This window comes from Mauremys mutica, chromosome 2, assembly GCF_020497125.1.
Source record: "Mauremys mutica isolate MM-2020 ecotype Southern chromosome 2, ASM2049712v1, whole genome shotgun sequence".
NCBI classification, from domain to species: Eukaryota; Metazoa; Chordata; order Testudines; family Geoemydidae; genus Mauremys; species Mauremys mutica.
Window position 1 is genome coordinate 1,540,048 of NC_059073.1, and position 21,614 is coordinate 1,561,661.

Below are 21,614 nucleotides of genomic sequence, written 5' to 3' on the forward strand. Positions count from 1 at the left end.
GGGCCGAGAGCCGCTGGAAGAACCAAGGGGTGGGAGTGTCTCTAATGCTAAACTCGCTGGTGCCTTGGCTTAGTGCCCACCTGCTCCCAAGGCAATGCTCAATGCCAGCAGAGGTGTAGAGAGTTTCAACACCCCTCCCCCACAAAAAGCTTGCCTGTCCCTAGGTCTTGGAATAGTCCATGAGTTGCTGGTGCAGCCAGACAGGCTGTAACAGGGGCTGGAGAGTGAATGTGTCACATTGTAAGAGCTACACAGCTGGGCTTTTTCCCTTTCTGAAAGAGGCCCTGGGGAAAGCAGTTGGCCTAGGGGAGTGGAACATGGGCACACCTCAAGCCAGCCCTTGCTCAGCTGCAGCCACTCATGGCAGATGGGGGTGGCATCTCCCAGGAAAGCTTCCTGTCAAAGTCTAGGGGACTGCACGTTCTCCCAGGGTAGGTGATGGGAGCACCTTCACAGAGGATGGTTAGCAACAAGACTTACAGCTGCTGCTGCTACTTTAGTTAGAGATCATGTCCTCTCTCATTGCTCTGCTGGAGAGCACTGGAAGCTCCATCACCTGATTTAAAATAAGACCAAGCACCAGAACCTCTTGGGGACAAGTCCACACTGAGCCACAGGGACACCCTAGAAAGCCTGCAGACATTCCTGTTGACTTCTTCCAAACATTGGTGACAATAAGTAGTTACAGGGACAGGGAGGGACACTTGCTCCCTTATCAAGGGGAGGGATAGCTCAGTGGTTTGAGCATTGGCCTGCTAAACCCAGGGTTGTGAGTTCAATCCTTGAGGAGGCCACTTAAGGATCTGGGGCAAAAATTGGTCCTGCTAGTGAAGGCAGGGGGCTGGACTTGATGACCTTTCAAGGTCCCTTCCAGTTCTAGGAGATTGGTATATCTCCAATTATTATCTATTATTTTTTATTACCTATCTCCCCCAGTCTGAGCACTGCAGGAGAGCCTCACTCTGCCATTCTAACCCTGGGGGAGAAGGCAAGATTTCTGATAATGAACAGCCCTCACTGTTGAGCAGCACCAGCCACTGGCAATGAGACGGAGTGTCCCAGGAACGTGACATACAGCTGGGCTGCCCAAGCTCTGGTTCAGGATTAACGCTCTGCATCTTGTTTTTACAAGAGCATAAACACAAGGGAAAAAAATCAGCTTTGATTTATTCTGAACCTAATTCCAGACTGCTTTACACTTGATTGGCAGCCTGACCAATTACAGCTTAACATGAGGTGACAACAGCATGGGCAAGATAAGGGATCCAGCGAGAACAGTGATGATCTGATGGAGAGGGGGCTCTGTCGATTTTAAAAAATATTCATTAGATGATGCCAAGGCAGCATGTAAACTTCCAGGTACCTCAACCCTCAGGTCCAACCCTCCGGCCGCTCCCAGGGCGGTGGTCTTTGGGGGAAGCCCAAGAGGGTTCTCACTAGGCAAGACTTCCCTTCCTAAACGCCTTTTGACCGAAGCTAGAGCTGAACGTGAGGGGCTCTTCAGGCTGCAGTTCCTGGGATATTTATAACCACAGGGAGGGATGTTGGAAGCATTGCGGGGGAAGCCTCAGTCTTTGCATTTTTGGAACCTTTTAACAAAGATTCACTTTGATCCCTGAACAGAGAGTTTCTCCCCATTCCACCCCACAAAGTTCTACGCCCCTGGCTGGCTGAGATGACTAGTAGTGTGAGTCCTGTGTCACAGAGAAAGACAGGGTATCTCCACCCCTAATGCTACACATTTCTCACTCATGTTTGCTGAGCTTATCTGTGATTTGGCCATTCAGGATCTCTCTGCCCCCAATTCCATTCCCCACCCCACTCAGAGACAGCTTTTCCAAAGTAGAATTTATCTCCAGCATCATTTCACAGCCCCAAACTACCTCACGCATCCCCTCCTCTGCTCCAGCAAAGGAAAACCCTGAGTCTCAGAGGAACCTCCGATAATCACAACGGCTTTGGTGTGCTGGTCACTTCCGGGCGATGTCGTAGTGCACGTTGAACCAGTCACAAGTTTCCTTCACAGCTGGAGGGGAAGGGGGAAGGCAGTTAGACCCCCATACAGCCTGAAGCAGCACAACCAGCGGCGGCTCCCTCCCTCCAGTTAATGCTGTGCCACTGGCCGCTGCTTACTGAGCTAGGAGTGGAAGAATCATTGTCGCCATGCCAGAGGAGGAGGAAATGGACCAGGGAGATGAAGTGACCCATCTGAAGTCACAGGCTGTCTCAGAGCTGGGAACAGAACCCAAAAATCTGAGCCCCCAGGCCAGTGCTTCAATCACTGCACTGTCCTGCCCCTACAACCAGAGCTGCTGCCTCTGCTCACAGGGGTTTCTCACAGCATCTCTTTAGACACTCGCTGCATTTGCATTCGTGGTGCATGCACCACGGTGATGCCTGAGGCTGTGGGACCAAGTTCCCAGCACCCGCGGGAGGGAGAAGGCCTTCCCCACAAACCCTACCCGACTCCTTTGGAGGGCAGAGGTGAGATCAGACATACGCAGCCGATGCAGTGCAGTGGATGTTCCCACCGAGGGGCAGGAGAACTAGAACGACTCCTGACCAGCGCGGCCTTACCTTGTTTGAACGGCGTGAACTGGAAGTCGGGCAGGCACCGCCTCAGCTTGCCGTTGCTGGCTGTTTTCTTGAACTGGCCGTCGGATTTCGTCGTGTCAAACTGGACACCGCGGGGGGTAAGGGAAAACAAACGGGAATTCTGCCGAGTTCGAAGCTACTGTTACTCCGGGACGACCCCCACTGGTAGCAGCCAGGCAGGACAAGAGCTGGGGCCTTGGTAGCAAAGGTCTACTTTGCGTGTCCCTTTCTGTAAGGTTTGCAGCTGTCTCGGTCCTGCCAGCAGACCCTGGGCCTTAACCACAAGGTCTTGCTGTTGGTTAGTCCTGACCAGCCAGGCGCAGGGGTGAGTGGAGAGATCCTACAGGAGGGAGAGCCCTCGCGCCCGCTGTTTCCAGGGAAGAGGCTGACAATAAAGGGGGCCCATAGCCAAACCTGGAACGTCCCGTGCGAGCAGCAACTGCGGTCACCCTCTCAGCTGCACCACGAATGGAAGCCGCCGTCTCCAAGGAGACCCCAGGGTCACCATCAGATCGCAGAGACCTCCATGGCCCCAACTTCCAAGCACGGATCGAACATCCATGGAACAAGTTCTCCAGTCGGAGACCGACCCACGGGAAGCGAGGGGAGTCCCATCGCTTGAGCCATTTCACGCTGGACCAGACCGAACATTGGAGAACATGCCGCAGGGAATAATCTTGCACTGGATCAGCGGGGAATTAAGCCTTAGCTGTTTGGACACGACAGTTCTCCCCCTCCCCAGGGTGCACGCGAGTGCGGGGAATGGGTGCCAGGCAAGGACCCTGAGAGCCAGGCACAGCTCAGGGAGGCCGGGCGTCGGAGCAGCCATTTGTAAAAGGATACGATGAGTTCTCCCTTGAAATCCATGGCTTCCACGACGCTCTCCGCAGCTTCCCTGATAGAGACCTCGTCCTCTTCTCCCACTAAGCAGAGAGCAAGGGTGAGGCTAGGCAGTTCTTCCGCCCCTGGTGCCAGCCACAAATCGCCGCCCGCCCTGCTCTCGTAGCCACTTGCCTCCCCTTAGAGACGGGAGGGTGGGAGACCAGAGCCTGCAGCCGCCTCGTGCCACCACTGCGGGTTTTAGGTCAGCCTGTGGGGGGAACTGAGGAGAGGGACGTTCTGCACTGACCCAGCTACAGAAGCAGATAGGACGGCATGGGGAGCAGTGGGGACACGGGACTTCCCCTCCTAGTGCTGCAATACAAGCTGAGGGCATCTGCCAAAGGGGCCAGGGTTGTGACACCGTCAGAGGGAGAGCGATGGCACAGGGGACACCTTACCTGAGAGGATGATGGGCTCCACCTCGTCGTACTCCCTTAGGACCCAGAGGAAGAGCCGTGCCAGGTCCTGTGGGCACAAAGGAGCAGCTCTCAGTCCCTCTGTCTCCTCCCTTTCCCCTCCCGGGAGCCACAGGATCCCAGCTCAGGGCACAGACACAAGCTCCTCTTTGCTGAAGGCCGGGGATGTTGTATGGGGGCTGTTGCCAGGAAGCTGAGCCTGCTACAGCAGGGCAAAGCAGGAACAGCTCCAGTCTCTCGCTCCCCAAGCTGCCAGCTCCCTCCCTCTGAGCCTTGCTTTAAAGGGGGCCTTTAAAGAGACCCCAGCCCTGGCTTGGCAGGAATAAACACAGTCATTCTGGTAGACATGGCCAAGCTAACAGAGAACCATGATACCTCCCAAAGGGCGGCCTCTGCCAAGGCCCAGCTCCCGAGAGCCCGCACCCGCATGCTGCCAAGGCAGGGCCAAGCTGAACCCCTCTCCCCAGCTAGTGTGCAGGGTTGGATGTGCAATCTGGGACCTGTCCTAGGTTTACTGCTCGTTATTTGTCAGAGACACTTGCTCATTTTAGCAGCTTTACGTGGCTCATATAACGGTAACAGTCTGTGCCTGAGTGCAGGGAGCTAACAGCACACCCAGGCCAGGGCTTCAGATTGCCTAGGCACATGCCAGCGTGTCGCTGCAAAGGGTCACATGGCTTCAGAGTCCCCTCTGCCAGCAACCCCCGCCGATCAGAACACACCTCCCACACCCTGCTAATTGCCAGCCTCCCAGGGCCAAGCAACCCATTCTCCCAGCCATGGGGTCAGGATGTCTGAAATCTGCTCTGGGCCCAGTCCAAACGGGCTGGACTCCGTGAAGGCCGTGCCTACCAGAGAGTAGATGAATTGTCTCCTGGGCTTTCCCGTCCCCCAGACAGTGAGAGCCGTGCCATTTTCTGTGGGACAATCACAAGAACGGCCATTAGTGGATGTTCCAACTGCAGCATTGGCCTGGTCAACCACAGGTTCCCCCCCACCCCCCTATCCAAACACCCTCGTGCAACAGAAAGCCAGGCCAGCTTTCCTCTCTAAAGCCGAGGTGCAGCCCCCGGAGACTACAGATCCCAGCATGCCATGCTCCAGCTCGACGTAAGGGGCTGTAAGTAGCCATGTGTGACACTACGCCCCACATTCTTCAGAGATATTGTTATGATATAATTACAGCAGATCCATGATGTATTTTATGCAAGATGGATCATGTGAGATATCATTGGAAAGGTTATGATTTACTGAATAGGATTATCCTATTTATAGGCCTGTATCATTTCTGTATCTGAAGTTAGGAATACTGACTATGTATCAATGACAAGTGTGTTTACACCTGGGGGACACCCGCCAGACAATGCAATCAGTCTAGATAGCTCGCTGTGAGGAAGGGCCATGAGAGAGAACAAGAGGTCTCAGAAGATGTTTATCACCCACAGAGGAATGCTGCAAACCGACTCTGAGTTATGGCAGCAAGGTCATGTGAGCAAGTCACCTGATACTGGACTCCAGGAATCATACCAGTATTTTTCCACTGACCGGGGGTGGGAATCACACTGGAAGACAAAGGATTCCTGCCATAGGTAAAACCTATTTAAGGCGGGGAGTGACATAATCATGGTTCCCTCTTGACTGAATCCCAGCCCAAGAGGGGAGCTGTAAACATCTAAAGAAAAGACTGAATGAGGGGAGAAGGACTAACTCCAGGCTGGAAGACTGTCTAGCTCGTGAATGAAATATCTGAAGTTTTAAATTGCAAGCAAGTGCATCTGGCCTTCAAGAGTTTCTGCAGTCTGCCTAAAACAACATTTAGGGTGAGAAATTACTTCTTGTAACCAAGTATCAGAGGGGTAGCCATGTTAGTCTGGATCTGTAAAAGCAGCAAAGAGTCCTGTGGCACCTTATAGACTAACAGACGTATTGGAGCATGAGCTTCCGTGGGTGAATACCCACTTCATCGGATGCATGTAGTGGAAATTTCCAGGGGCAGGTATATATGTAACCAGTTTCTTTAGTATCTTAAACTTATATTGCATGTTTGTTTTATTTGCTAGGTAATCTGCTTTGATCTGTTTGCTATCCCTTATAATCCCTGACATCTACCTTTTGTAGTTAATAAACTTGGTGTTGTTTTCTCTAAAACCAGTTTATGGAATTTGTAACTGGAGGCGGGGGAAGGCTGTTGCATACCTTCCTCCACATTGAGGGAGGGGGCAAATTTAATGATCTTACGCTGTATATCCCTTAGCTGAGCCTTCCCATACAGAGCTGATCTCAGCATGTGTGTGTGTTTCTGCAGCTGGGTGTGTCCCTACCTGTGTGCGCACTGGTGGGGGCTTGAGAGCCTGTCACAGCAGCACAGTATAAAGGGAGCCCAGGCTGGTGGATCAGGCAGCTCAGTGGTACCCCAGTTCCAAGTGGCATCCTGGGGGAACCTGTCACACCATGGAGTCAGAATGGCCCTTCTCTGTTCCTCAATGGCTGAGATTTGAGCATGGACCCCTTCCCTGACACCGCACAGAAATCACTTGCTAGTTTCACTCCTGCAGGGAGGGGCGATACCCAGCCTAGAGCCAAGTGAGAAGGGAGGAATCCAACCATCATGGCTCTCAGGAACTTACCATCCAACAACTATAGCAGAAAACCCTGTTAGCAACCCTGCAGCTAGGGCTGCCCGGAGCCATCCATGGCTCGTTAGAGGCAGGGAGGTTTAGTTGTACAGTAGAAAAAACCCACAGGGTCCCAATGGACTCCACAAAACGTGACACTGCAGCCTGGATGCAGACCATTCTGGGTACCAATGGGTTAACCCTCCCATTTCCTGCCCCTCCCCCAAGCCCATCTTGTACCTGAGGATCAGTTCCATGCAGAGAGAGAGAGAGAGAGAGAGACATGACCTGGGGTCCTCTGTGTGTGTGTCCATTAATGAAACCATGGCACATACGGGAGGGATCTGCCCTAGCATCCTAGCTAAAATTCCCCTCCGTCTCCCAGTCACAGTTGGGTGTTCACTTGGCGGCTGTCCTCCACCCCAGAGGCACCTGCATTTCAGTGGTGATGCATGTGGGCTTGTGGAGCTCTACAGAAAGCTACATCGTCGCCACTTACAATTGCAGCAAAGGGCAACTTGTGCTTACTAAATGCCTAATGCTTTCATTAGGAAATCAGCCCCATGATCAATCGAGCCCATATCGTCTCATGGGGCAACCCCCTTCCTAAATGAGGGCCAGAAACTCCCAGGACATTATTGCTTTGCGTACATAAATTCAGTACAGCAATCCTCCACACTGAGATATGTAGAAACATTCTGGATGGACCAAGCTTCGACCATCCTCTTAGCCCAGCGCTAAATGGTATCTACTCAACATATCTGCAGATATGAAACACCGTCTCCTCAGCAACCTCAATAGCACACCAGGCGGCCAGGCGAAGATCAGAAAGAGAAAAGGATTTTGCAAACCAAATAATTTACAGTAGCCCCTTCAGCTATGCCTCTTCAAGCACTTCACTATTAGCCAGGTAACCCACATTTGAAAAAGGTAAGGGACACGCGAGGATCCATTCACCCACTGCAGAAATGCAGCAAGCTCTGGGGTGGAACATGGCACTTGTGTAACAACACACAGCAACACTTTCAGATAGTTTAGGGATAGGATGCAAAGAATGGCACAGTTTCATTAGGAGCAAAAAAGTCACATGACTTCCCTACCCACAGCAGGAATGGTCTTTGCTGCCCATATAGCCCTAGCAACAAAACCCTGTTGGGTGGACAATGAAGCTGAGAGCTGAATGAAGGCTCCCCACTCACTCTTTGCCAGGTACACCTTGTGGATCAGACCCGGAAGGACATGCCCGTCCTCGATGTTGTAGTTATCGTGAGGTCCGAAGACATTGGTGGGGATCACGGCGGTGAATCGGCAGCCGTGCTGTTCGAAATACCCCCTGGGAGAAGCGGGAGAGAAGGCCAGGGTAGGTGAGTGACTAGCTCAGTGGCTTGTTCCATGCAGCTGAGGGCTGCGAGCACAAGTCACTGTCCCCGTTCCGTGTATCAGAGCCTAACTCTGTTCTTCCAGCAGGGCTTAGGGAAATGAACTGGGGCCGGCCAGCCCCTCCGGGGCCCCTGCAAGTTCCATCCACCCCCAGCCTCACTCCTTGTGCCCGCTGAGGTCAGAGAGCACAGGGGGAAGGAATTATCCTATAGTGACAGTGATAATATTTATACAGTCCTTCATCTGGGGATCCCAAAGGTCTTTACAGAGATGTACGGACTGTGTAAGTCCCTCCCCTGAGCCACACAGCTTGGGGCTCGGGCGGAGTGGGGAGGGGATGGACCATACCTGTTCTGAACGTCGATCATTCTCTTGGCGTACGAGTACCCGAAGTTGGAGCTGTGAGGGGGCCCGTTGTGAATCTGGGGAAACGCAGTAGATGGCACGGTTGGGAAAAGTAATGTCAGCCTGATGAAAATGGGGTTTCAACCTCTGCTGCCTGGCTCCAGGGGGAAGGAGCGTATGGAGAATAAACGGAAGCTATGTCTGCACGGGAGCTTGACACCCAGGTTAGCCTAACCTGAGTGCGAGCGTCCACACAGCAAAGCTCTCCCCGTGCCCCCATGTCCTCGCTGTCTCTGCACTTGCCTGTGTGTGTTTGGGGGGAGTATCCCATGGTTCTTTGTGACGAGACGCTCTAGGATTCTTCCCCCCTGCCCCCATCAATCAGGTCAATTGCAAGAGAACTTATCTGTCCTTCAGGAAGGCATTGTGGGAAGGCACTGGAGGACTATTGGCACTCGCGTGATTTAGCCTGCATCCTCACTGCAGAGTAGGTGGGTTCCAGCCCAGATCCTGGGCTCTGACTTATACTATACTCCTAGCTGGGTCAGCTAGCCCAGGCTTAAAGCACCCCCCAGGCCAGGCCAGGCCAGAGCTTTCTGAAGGTGGACAGTGGGGAGGAGGGGGCTGGTGTTAAGGCTAGAACCCAGGTAAGAGCCAAGATTAGCTGTGCAGCGTAGACATATCCTGGGTTCGGAGAGGGAGAGCAGCCTCCTGGAGCCCCTCGATCTGCTGAAGGGGGAGCTGTCACCACCTGCCAGCCCTGGGCTCAGCTCGCATCAAAGACAAGTCACAGGCAGGCAGAGATGGCAGGAATCCTCTATGTCCCCTTATCCCTCTTGAGCCCGTGCTGCAGGGCTGCCCGAGGAGGCTGGGACAGGACTTGCACTGGACCTGATGATCCTGCTCCTTGTTTGGCCGGAGGGATCGCTGTCGAGCAAGGCAGGCGCGCCCCACTCTGCCCGACCCCACGTGCACATCAGTGCAATGAGTGAGGGACAGCCCCCACGGCGGTGCAGAGAACTAGGATGCAGCTGACTGGTTACGGCACAGGCCTGCATCAGAGAGCTGCAGGAATCCCAGCCCACGCAGGACGCTAGCCGAAGGGTCAGCTCTGCTCTCCCCATCACCCACCCACCCACCGAGTCAGCCAACCAAAGTGGGAAAGAAGACCAGAGCCAAGATGACCAGCTGTCACTCTCTCAGATCAGTGTAACTGGCATCACAGTAAGTTGTCCACCCGATGCACTGAGGCAGCCCCCAATGATCTCCCCCTCCAAGGTGCACGGTAACTTAACCAATGTTACTGTGCTTAAGCCACAGCTCTGGGCGGAGCAAAGGCGAAGCTGAGTGAGCAACAGGAGTTGTAAGGCAGGGTGCTGTGTGCCCAGCCCGAAGGCCGTCCCTTACCATGGACTCGTCGATAGGATAGGTGGTCTTGTCCGGGAAGATGCAGGTGGAAAGGCAGGAGACGACTTTCTGCACTCCGAATTCATACGCTGAGTGAAGGACGTTGTCGTTGATGTGCACATTTCTCCGCTGGGGAAAAGACATCCAGCGGGGAGTTAGGAGTCACGTTATATTCGCATCGGTTACCGCATGACCCACCCGGGCCTTCCAGCATGTCAAGAACCTGCCCCGTCTCTGACGTCACAGGCTCAGGACAGGGAACGGGTCGCCATGGAGCTCTCAGGCTAGTCTCACTGGTGGTACCAGAGTTGAACGGCCGAGGGCTGAAGGGATAGTCCTTGGGGGAAGACTCCAAGCTTGTCTCTGGAGTCAGCAGTGGGATCAGCTCCAACCGCTCAGGTCTGGACTTTACTTTGCATTCCACCTCTCTCACGGCCGTGTCAGCTCTGGACCCAGCGAGGGCCCCACTCCCCAACCCACAGCTCCTGCCAGAGGGCTGTCACTGCCCCCCGGTCAGGGAGTTCCGCTGCTCGTGTTGGTGCTATGGGGCTTTCAGGCCCCCATCTCTATGCAGACTTGCTATCTGCACAGCCCTTTCATACGGTCGCTCCCCAACCCCTCCCCAGGCACAGCCACTGCACCTACTGGGCTGGGCCGGGAATGGACCAGCATTTTTTTCCCCAACGCTGATCCACAGCCAGGTGAAGGGAGACCAGACAAGGAGACGCGCACACAGAGCAGCGAGCCAGGAGGCCCACACATTACCCAGCCCAGGGCTGTATCAGCAACTTGCCAGGTGCTGAAGGACTGCACTTAACTTGAGTAGGAAGGAGCAGACACCAGCCACCATATGAAGACTACACATCCCAGAATGCAACGTTCCATCTGGAGCGAAGGGAAGACTGCTCAGATCAAGGAGGAGTATTGCATGCTGGGACTTGTAGTCACCATGGATTGTTCTTCTGTACTACAGGCAAGGTGACTGCAGGCCGCTGAACCACATGGGCCAGCCCTGAGAAATCTATCCAAGCTAGGTTGACCTAGTGTGCGTGTGTGTGATTCAGAGAAGAGGGCCAGGGGGTCCAACACCAGCTGCTAATAAGCTGCACCCCTTCATATTAGAGAGTCACTCACCAGCGCCTGGGGAGAGAATCATCCCAGCCAAGGCCCTGGGGTTAATCTCTGGACGCAGGGCTAGTGCCGGGGACAGTTCATTAGCAGTTCACAAGCGCCCTGGTGGGAAAGTGGTTCCCTGTTCAGCAGCACTCACATGGCCCACCTGCAGTGTCAGAAGGCCCAGCACCCAAGGGGTTAATGACTTTATCCACCCATTTAATAAGCCTGAGCGTCCTGGGCTCTATTTCTGGCCCTCCACGTGCCTCAGTTTCCCTACAATTACAGTGGTGCTAACACTAACCTACAGCCTGGAGGCAGGGGGTGTGGCGAGGGTTAATTCATGAATGTCTGCAAAGCACTCCCAAGTCCTTGGAGGAAGGGCAAAGGGGGATCACATGGCATGGTGCAGCGAGAGTGACAGCTCGCTGGACCAGATGTTACATCTTTGCATTTGCCACCCTGGCCCCTTACCCAGAAATCCAGGTTGTATTTGATGTTTTTGAAGAGGCCTCCCACCAAGGCTGCCAAGTGGATCACGTGGGTGGGTCTGTATTTCTCATACAGGGCTCTGGTCTCCGCAGCGTTCCTACAGGGGAGAGGAAACAACAAACAGAACCCTCAGGGGCACATTCTAGCCATCCTAGGTACCTGTCTGGCCCCCATGACCACAGTATCTGAGCACCTCACAGTCTTTGATGTATTTAGCCTCACAACCCCTGGGAGGCAGGGCAGTGCTGTTATCCCCAAATTACAGGTGGGAAACTGAGGCACACAGTGACTTCCCCAAGGTCACACAGGGAGTCGAAAGATCTCCCAAGTCCCAGATTAGTGTCACCACCACTGGACTGTCCACATGCCGGTTGGACACCATGCTGCGGGCTAGCTGCGATGAGATGGGAGCGGATGGCGGGGGAAGCGGCGTGGAAGGAGCCTGGTGCCAGACCCTTGACCCAGCAAGCACCGTTAACGAGCAATTAACTAACCGACTGTACAGCAGTGGCAAGAGCATCCTGGGGAACGAAGCTGAAGGCAATAGCTGGCCCGTGTCCCCTTTAATTCCCAGTCAGGTAAAACTCAAGGGGTAACGCTGGCAGGAAAGGAGCCCTAACGTGCTGCTTAGCGTTAGTGTGCTGACTGGCTGCGGCGTGGTGGCGCCCACGACTGGGGAAAGCCTTGTGGATGCTTGTCAGAAAGAACAGCAATAAATGTAAAAATACCTGAGAAGTGGAAACCCCGAGGAGGGAGAGGAGTTACTTAGTGCAGCCCCCAGGAGGAGAACTAGGAGTAACAGGATGGAAAAGGAAAGGTTAGGGACGGACGTCAGGAAAAAGGAGTTGGCTGCAGAAGAAGTGGGTCTCAAGGAAACGGGCTAAAGAAGCAGGAAAGAAAATATGCTGGCAGGAACAATCCTGCATTGACAGCTGGGTGCTGTCCAAACATAACAGAGAGACCCTCCCTGGCCCAAAGGAAATACAGACGACAGGTGGATACGATGAACAGCACCTTGCGCTGTCCTGTCTGTTGAGACAGTTCTGAACAAGGGGGTAAGCAGGAGACACAGCACGGCAGCTGCCTAACCACTGTGGAGTGTTATGTACCTATCCCGGCACAGGTGAGCTTTGATCTCATAGGCCTTTGCTGTCTGCCATTTCTCTTACACACACCATCGCATGTCAGTTATACAGCTCTTTTTATCCTCAAAGCATTTTACACAGGTAACTAACGGGCCCTCACAGCACCCCTAAGCAGTGCGTTGTACAGTCAGAGAAACCGAGGTGACTTGCCCAAGGCCAAAGAGGGAGTCAGTGTCAGGGCGAGTTAGAACTCAAAGAGTTCCTGGCTCCCAGCCTTGTTCTCAGGAGGCAGTAAGCTGATCTTGCTGCTGATTAAATGCCACTCCTGTTAGCACACGGAGCGTCAAACAAACCTGCAGCACAAGGACAATGAGACTTCTTGCCTCATGAGGGTTTGATAGGTGTGTGCTGCCACCACTAGAACGATTAGAGAGACAAGGGGGGAGGCAGTATCTTTTATTGGACTAACTTCTGTTGGAGAGAGAGACCTAAAGGAAAGCTCCGTGTAAGGTAATATCCTGGGACCAACATGGCTACACCACCACTGCAGATCACTAAAACCAGACAGGATGAAAGCTCTGGATGGACCAGACAGGACCTATTCGGTCACTTTCACCGGGAAAGGGGGCGGGGCTCCGGGGAGTGGCATACGTGGGGGAATGTGATTGGACCCGGTGACAGCAAGGACTGAATTGCCAAAGAGAGGTTATCGTTTAACTTTCCTTGGCTGGGATTGGCCAGGCTCCTTGCCTGGTGCTACAAATGACATGGCAGCTGCAGGAGCGAAAACAGCACGTGGCTAGGAAGCCAGCAGATGGAGGGCTCAACAGCAGAGATAGCGGATAGACCCAAAGGACCCATCTCCTTAGCCTAGCCCCGGCATGGTCCTACAGCACCCCTCACTCACACCATTTCCTTTTTTAAAGGCACAATACTCCTGACCTCCGTCTACGTGAGGATCAACATTGCCCAGATCCTGAACGCACTCAGGGTCTCCAGCGCGCTGCATTTCCACTACACCAGGGGCCCATGGAATAGAAGCACTTACACCCTGCCCTCTGCCTGACTTCTTCTGGAACAGAGCTGCTCCCTGATCAACCCCACAACCCCAGTCACCGGCAGATCCTCTGAGCCACACGCCACATGTGGCCAGCCACCTCCAGTTAATCTGACATCAGACTTCTGAATACGCATCCAGTTTGCTTTCGTTTCACGAGGCTGCACCTGGGAGGGGAGCGGCGTTAACACATGCGAGGCAGCTGCAATGGGCTCATTCTGTGGCTGTCTCAACTACTCCAAAAGCCAGTTTAAACCAGAAGTGAACATGAGTCTGAGATGAACTGGGACTGTTCTTAAATGTGGGCTGTGAATGCTGAGTGGGGAGTGTTGGCCTGGGAGGATGGTTTACATTGGGGGATGGGAGACTGGCCTTGAGGGAGGATACCTGAGCATGTAATGTGAGAACCCAGGAAAGGGTTAGAGGCCAGGTGACAAACTGAACAAAGGCAGGGGGAGGAGACGCTGAGGAGAGAGGGAGTTTCAGGAGCTGGCTAGTGTAATGGAGGGGAGCCCCGACAGGGCTCTGACCCCACAATGGGGCTGTGGTGCCCCTGGGGCCCCAAGATGGACCTAATTGGGGGGGATCCTGTTGTCTGTGCCTGCAAGACCTGTCTTGGACTGGGTTCCTGTCGTCTAAATAAACCTTCTGTTTTCCTGGCTGCCTGAGCGTCATGGTGAATCGCAGGAAGCCGGGGGTGCAGGGCCTTGTGTCTCCCCACACTCCGTGACAGATTCTCCTACCCTCCACACTTAGGGTATGTCTACACAGCAGAAGCTGCACATGGGCTAGCCGACCCGAGCTAGCTGGAATCCAGCTAGAGTGGGTAACCATAGCAGTGAAGACAGCACAGCGGGCATAGTGCAAATCCAGCATGGACCCTAGGTACGCACTCAGCTTGCTAGCTCAGGTAGGCTAGCCCGTGGCCAGCTTTTGCTGTGTAGACACACGTTTAGTGGGAAGAAAGAAAGTAAGGGGCTGACAGCATCACCTTAAGTCAGGCTCTGGCCATGCAGTTGTGCCAGCGCACCTCCACCCTAACGTACAGCACCTTCCTGCTATTCCAGCACTACGGCTTCACACACAGCTCTGCCAATGCTCCTCACCAGCAGCGCCCATTGGTAGCTCCGTTCCTGGGCATCTCTGGAGAAGAGACTGCCTGTCATTCCAGAACCGTGTGGGAGTTTTGTAACAGGGCCTCGGACGAGGCACAGCCCTCCGCGCCACCCACATCATTTTCACTTGTCTGCCGAGGATTTGAACCCTGCTCTCCAGAAACTAGTGTGAGGGCACTCCCCCAGCAAGCCACCCCAAAATGGATAGGGACATTTCAGACAACAACGAACAAGCAAAGAAGAGTCCAGTGCAGCAAGGATATTGGAGATGTACTGGAACTGGAAAAGGTTCAGAAAAGGTCAACAAAAATGATGAGGGGTACGGAACGGCTTCTATATGAGCAGAGATTAATAAGACTGGGACTTTTCAGATTGGAAAAGAGACAACTATGGGGAGATATGATTGAGGTCTGTAAAATCATGAGTGGTGTGGAGAAAGTAAATAAGGAAGTGTTATTTACTCCTTCTCATAGCACAAGAACTAGGGGTCACCAAGTGAAATTAATAGGCAGCAGGTTTAAAACAAACAAAAGACACAGTCACACTGTGGAACTCCTTGCCAGAGGATGTTGTGAAGGCCAAGACTATAACAGGGTTCAAGAAGGAATTAGGTAAGTTCATGGAGGATAGGTCCATCAATGGCTATTAGCCAGGGTGGACAGGGATGGTGTCCCTAGCCTCTGTTTGCCAGAAGCTGGGAATGAGCGACAGGGGATGGATCACTTGATGATTCCCTGTTCTGTTCATTCCCTCTGTGGCATCTGGCATTGGCCACTGTCAGAAGACAGGATACTGGGCTAGATGGACCTTTGGTCTGACCCAATATGACCGTTCTTATGTTCTTAAGGACTCACGTTAAGTCAGCATCCTTGGAGCACACGAAGATCCATTCCTCATCTGGCCTGCCCTCTCCATCAGCAACCACCTTCTCAATGGCTCTCCCCACCAGTCCGGTGCCACCGGTTACCAGGATGCGCTTTGGCTTCGTTCCTGCCGGCTCTGCCATGGCTACAAAATCTGCAGGGCGGGAGGGAAGGCAATTAATCCCAGATCATCTCAGTGCTGAGATTCATGCTGCAAACCTGCCTGGCCAGATGCAATTGCAGAAGCCAGGAGCATGCGTGAGCTTAACAGGGGCAGAGATCCTGGCAGGGTGAGCAAACCTGGCTTCCCACTTCCTCCATGTCACCAGAGAGGTCATCAAGCCCCCACTTTGAAGGCAGTGAGCAAACTAGGATCCTGAGTAGCTCACGAGGGCAGTGGGAAACACAGCTGTTGCAAGGCAGCTGCACCACAGTTAGTGGGGAAGAGATCTGGCTAATCTGTGCCCTTTCCATCACTCCACTGCCATCCAGTGGCTGTTTGGTGAAATGAATTGCTGGATGCAGGAGGAATTTCCCCTGTTTTGAAGCACAACTTTTAATAATCTTTCAAGGCCTCTTTAATAAAAGCACAAGACTCAGAGATAGTTCTATGGGAATTAGAAGGACATCATCCACGGAGAAGTCACACCTACCATTGTTGCGAGTAACCCCTCTGATCACTAGAACTTAAAGCAATTGGAGACTTTTTTCTAGTTTGTTTCCTTTGTGCATTTAGCAGCACTTTGCAAGAGGCTGTTTACCTTAGTGGCAGCAGCAAAGCTGGAACGTAAGAGGCAGCAAGCAGGTGTGTGGAGAAGCTAAGGTGGTATTGGTCCCAGACCTTTCCAAAAGACCCTTATGAATACCTTTTTCAGGTATCTAAAAGGGTGTCATAAGGAGGAGGGAGAAAACTGGTTCGCTTTCGCCTCTAAGGATAGAACAAGAAGCAATGGGCTTAAACTGCAGCAAGGGAGGTTTAGGTTGGACATTAGGAAAAAGTTCCTAACTGTCAGGGTGGTTAAACACTGGAATAAACTGCCTAGGGAGGTTGTGGAATCTCCATCTCTGGAGATATTTAAGAGTAGGTTAGATAAATGTCTATCCGGGATGGTCTAGACAGTGTTTGGTCCTGCCATGAGGGCAGGGGACTGGACTCGATGACCTCTCGAGGTCCCTTCCAGTCCTAGAATCTATGAATCTATGAATATTATCAGAGAAGGAGAAAAACCCTTGCAATTTATTTAAGCAACTAAAAAATATTTTTGTACATGGTAGTTAAAGGGTGTTTTAAAAGAGCACTGATTTTTAAAGAATGGTTTAAAAAAACCCTCAGGTTATCAGTGTTCCTTAAATTAATTTTTTTTTAATAAACCAGCCACACTTCAAGTTGAGGGCATCACTGAAACTTCTTGACAGTGTCTCGCATTTAGGACCTCGCATTTAGGTTTTGTTTGGGCAGAGAGTGCGGGTAAAGCCCAGCATGAAAAGAAACGTTTTAAGAGATTCTCAAAAAAGTTTATGGGAGAGGGTTTTCTTGGATTTATACCTGCCCCTGCAGATCCCTGAACACAAAAAAGAAAGTGACACTGGACAGTTTCACTGTTCAAGCTGCATGAAGGGCCAGAAATAAATCAGACATGGGATCTCTAATTAATTAACCCAGGGGTCGGCAACCTCTTCATTTATTCACTCTGATTTAAGGTTTCGCGTGCCAGTAATACATTTTAACGTTTTTAGAAGGTCTCTTTCTATAAGTCTTTAATATATAACTAAACTATTGTTGTATGTAAAGTAAATAAGGTTTTTAAAATGTTTAAGAAGCTTCATTTAAAATTAAATTAAAATGCAGAGCCCCCCGGACTGGTGGCCAGGACCCAGGCAGTGCGAGGGCCACTGAAAATCAGCTTGTGTGCCGCCTTCGGCACCTGTGCCATAGGTTGCCTACCCCTGAATCAATCAATCACAGCTTGCCCCTTCCCCAGCACTTCCATTTCAATAATTTTATTTGCGAATGTGAAAGAACTAAGCATTGTACTCACCACCCCGTGACTCAGATTAATATAGTTATGGCAGGAGTCACCAATGGTGCTGTTACAAGTTATTTTTCTTAGTATTCAGTCTTTCAAGAAATGCTGTACTGTTGTTAGCTTTGTGATGGCGTCTCAATTTGGGGGAGCTGTTGCAAACAGCAAGAGAGTTTGCTCTTTGCCTTAATCTATCAGAGTAATTTCTCGGAGTAAAGTTGCTTTCGGGAAACTGGGCACAGGCACCGGGGCTGACATTTCTGGAAGAGTTGATTGACTGCGCGCCATTTGGGACCACCTCTGTTTCAGGACTGGTGCACAGAGTGCAAACAAGTTACAAGCATACTGGGGCCAGGTCTACACTACAAACTTACGTCGCTTAGGGGAGTATGGATTTTTCACAAGAGATGCAGTTATACCGACCTAACCTCGGGTGAGGACAGCACTACATCAACGGGAGGGTTCCCCCCCCCCCGCCTTCAGGGAGGTAAATTAACACCACCAACGGGAGAAGCCCTGCTGTCGGTGTAGCAGAGCCTTCACTGAAGTGCTACACCGGCGCACAATGCAGGGTTTTAAGACCTACCCTCAGATCCCCCGTGTCACTGATTTCTCGGGGCAAAGCGACCTCCCCACCTTTCCCCGGGGCTCCTTGCAGAGCCAGCATCCCGCTGCTCCCGGGCGGGGCCCACCAGTCACCAGCACCCTGCCTGGGAATGGGTATCCACGGGCCTAGGGTGACTTCTAAACTGGGGGGGGGGCAGGGCAGCTCCAGTCAGGCCAATGGGGCGGGGGGGGGCTCCAGTCAGCCAATGGGGCTGGGGGGGGGGATTCTGAGCCTGTCTGAGGCTTGCAGTTTGTGGGGGCAGAAACCACACCCAGGTGGGTACCCTGTGAACCCGGGCTCCCCCATACCAGCCTCCCACCACAACCCCAACACACACACCAGCCCCCCTCGCTCTCCCCATACCGGCCCCCTTCCCCCTCCCCCCCATACCGAGCCCCCTTCCTCCTCCCCCCCATACCGGGCCCCCCTCCTTCTCTGCCCCCTGCTCCCCCCATACCAGCCTCCCACCACAACCCCAACACACACACCAGGGCCCCCCTCCCCTCGCTCCCCCCATGCCAAGGCCCCAACTTCTTCCACCCCCTCAACGGAGCCCCCTTCCTCCTCCCCCTCCCCCCCCATACCGGGCCCCCTTCCTCCTCCTCCTCCCCCCCATACCGGGCCCCCCTCCTTCTCTGCCCCCTGCTCCCCCCATACCAGCCTCCCACCCACCCCCCCAACCCAGCCCCCCTCGCTCCCCCCCATACCGGGCCCCCTTCCTCCCCTCCCCCCATACCGAGCCCCCCATACCGCCCCCCCCTCGCTCGCCCCATACCGGCCCCCCTTCCATGCCCCCGCCCCGGGGCTCCCGGCTCCCACCTGTGCCGCGCCGGTCGCTCCCTCCCGGACCCCGGCTCCGCTTCCGCCAGCCCCGAGTCCGGGTCGCTCGCAGGTCGCAGCCCGCGGGGCTCGCTGGGAAATGGAGTCCGGACAGACAGACAGACAGCCGGGGGGGGTGGCGGGGAGAGGGTGCAGGGGGGCGGTGCGGGGAGGACAGACAGACAGACGGGGGGGCAGAGAGACAGACAGAGGGTGCAGGGGGGCGGTGCGGGGAGGACAGACAGACAGCCGGGGGGGGGGCAGAGAGACAGACAGAGGGTGCAGGGGGGCGGGGAGGACAGACAGACAGACAGCCGGGGGGGGGGGCGGAGAGACAGCCAGAGGGTGCAGGGGGGCGGGGAGGACAGACAGACAGACGCCGGGGGGGGCAGAGAGACAGACAGAGGGTGCAGGGGGGCGGGGAGGACAGACAGACAGACAGCCGGGGGGGGGGGGCAGAGAGACAGACAGAGGGTGCCGGGGGGCGGGGCGGGGAGGACCGACAGACAGAAGCCGGGGCAGACAGACATACAGAGGGTGCAGGGGGGGGGGGGGGACCGACAGACAGACGGGGGGGCAGAGAGACAGACAGAGGGTGCAGGGGGGCGGGGAGGACAGACAGACAGACAGCCGGGGGGGGGCAGAGAGACAGACAGAGGGTGCAGGCGGGGCAGGGCACGGCAGAGAGGAGAGACAGACAGACAGACACTGGAAGGAAAGACAGTAGGACAGACACACCGCTGAGGAGGGGAGATAAACAGACCTGGGGATACAGACGGACTCACGGACACACTGATCTTCATGAAGCATTAATAATATTTCGCTCTGACCTGGCACTTGTCGCCCCAGTGCCCACCACGGACAGGGATGTGTGCAGCTGGACAGACGCACGGACACAGACCCCCAGCTGCCCCCTCGCATCTGGCCCCCCTCCCCCTAAGGGTGTTTTTTACTGTCCAGTCTTACACTTTTTCAGCTGCCTCTGTTCTGAAAAGCATCTCCTGTGTCCATTGTCCAGCCCAGCCCACCCCTGCACTTTGGGGAAAGTGCTGACTGGGGGCCGAATGCCCTGGCTCTCTTGGTAACGACCCTGAGGCTAGAACCCCAGCTCTGAACACGCCGCCCCGGACTTGGGGAAAAGCCCAGGTCTGGATCGAAGTGCCAAGGCCCTGGTCCGTCTCGGTGACAGTCCCTCAGGGGAAGCCAGGACTGGAACTGCTCCCCTGAACTCCGCCTAGACTGAGATCTTTCAAGTCTGTACTACAGAGAATGTTCCTGCATAGCTACGTGGACATAGCCCCATAGTGTAGGTGCAGCCCACGCTGCAGGGTTTCTTCTCCTGGTGCAGGAACACCACCCCCCTGACTGACTTTAGCTCTGTTGATGGAGCATTGGGAGTTAGATGGGCATAGCTGCATTGCTGAGAGGGGTGCATCTTAGCCATGCCCCGGAGCAATATAGCTGTGCCAATGTAACTTGCAAGTGCAGACCAGCCCTTGGTAAATGGTAGTAACTCTGCGGGAAGGGCTTTGGAGAGTCACCCCTTTCCCTTGAGGGACTCAATGTAGATATACATTTGTATCATAGTGGCCAAACGCTGCAAGGATGGAGGCCTTAGAAATCCATATTATAATACAGAGAATGAGGAAATATGCAAATCAGCGCAAGGATGTGCTCATTGCTACAGTCTGTTAGCATTTCCAAAATACTCGTCACCTTGATATCGACTCAGGCGCTGACGATAATGTTTTTCATGTGAGTAATTCCCTCTATCCTGTGATCACAAAGCAATCTTCCTGCAATCTGATCTGTGCAGCTGGACTCTGAGGCCCATGTGAAGACAGCTGGGCACCTCCTGGGTCTTCTGCACAGAATCAGGACCATTAAAGACCTCACTGCCCCTCAAAAAGGCAGGAGAGTATCACTAACACCATTTAATTTCTGGGGAAACTGAGGCACAAAGTGGTTAAATGTCTTGTCCATGGTTACACACTGAGAGGCAGAATCAGAAGTTGAACCCAGAACTGCTGATATCCAGGTCTGTTTTTGAACTTCATGACCATCCTTCCTCTTGTGCTATATGGACCCTGATAGCACCGTTTTGACATTTTTTTTTTTAATAACATAAATGTTCCAGTTTTTTCTCCTCCCCAGTCAGGCTGTTCAGTGTTTCAGGTCAGCCACTGACTATGGGGTTTGTTTAGGACTAATTACTGACTCCTATTCCAGCACCGGTTACATTAGAAAACTGCTTTCTTCCCTGTTTTCTTTGGCGCATTCTGCATTGCAAAATGAGGAGCTAAAAAGGCAGTATACAGTGGGGAGGGAAACAGTTGTTTATATTCTGATTACTCCTGAGGCAAAGGGCATCTGAAACAGTCATTCAACCAATGAAGCAAATTAGCTCCAGTCAAGAGCCTAGAGGCTTTCGTGGGCCAATGTTGCTCACCAAAGCAGATGTGAACGCAGCGCGCTGGACTAGTTGGCTACGGTAATCCAATTGCATTCATTTCATTGCACTCTTGCGTGCCAAGTTCAGTCACACCTGGGGCCTGCTGAGTAGAAGGTGGTTGTACAAAATGAAATGTGAACTGAAGATGAACAAGAAGTGCCCCCTCACAGCCTGTGGGGGTGCGGGGTAAGAGTGATCTAGTGTCTTGGTCTCTACTCTCTAGCACAGAGTGCATGGACCTCCCTGCCACCCCTCAGGCAGTCAGTGATCCGGATTCTGCGCAAAGTTATATCCATGTAAATCTCAAGGAGCCCTATTAAAAAGTGGGTTTATTTCAGATTTACCCC

General features: G+C 53.5%; 1 protein-coding gene across 1 annotated transcript; it reads right to left on the reverse strand.

The window, feature by feature from the left end:
• Nucleotides 1-1,147: 1,147 nt before the first annotated feature.
• On the reverse strand, nucleotides 1,148-18,907 carry GFUS (GDP-L-fucose synthase). The gene is made up of 11 exons (XM_045002916.1): nucleotides 18,816-18,907; nucleotides 15,357-15,519; nucleotides 11,228-11,342; nucleotides 9,641-9,769; nucleotides 8,237-8,310; nucleotides 7,708-7,841; nucleotides 4,746-4,810; nucleotides 3,876-3,942; nucleotides 3,439-3,518; nucleotides 2,578-2,677; nucleotides 1,148-2,026 (listed from the first exon to the last, which is right to left on the reverse strand). The coding sequence occupies exons 2-11, from the start codon at nucleotides 15,506-15,508 to the stop codon at nucleotides 1,971-1,973; spliced, it is 972 nt and encodes a 323-aa protein (XP_044858851.1). The 5' UTR covers nucleotides 15,509-15,519; nucleotides 18,816-18,907; the 3' UTR covers nucleotides 1,148-1,970.
• Nucleotides 18,908-21,614: the final 2,707 nt, after the last annotated feature.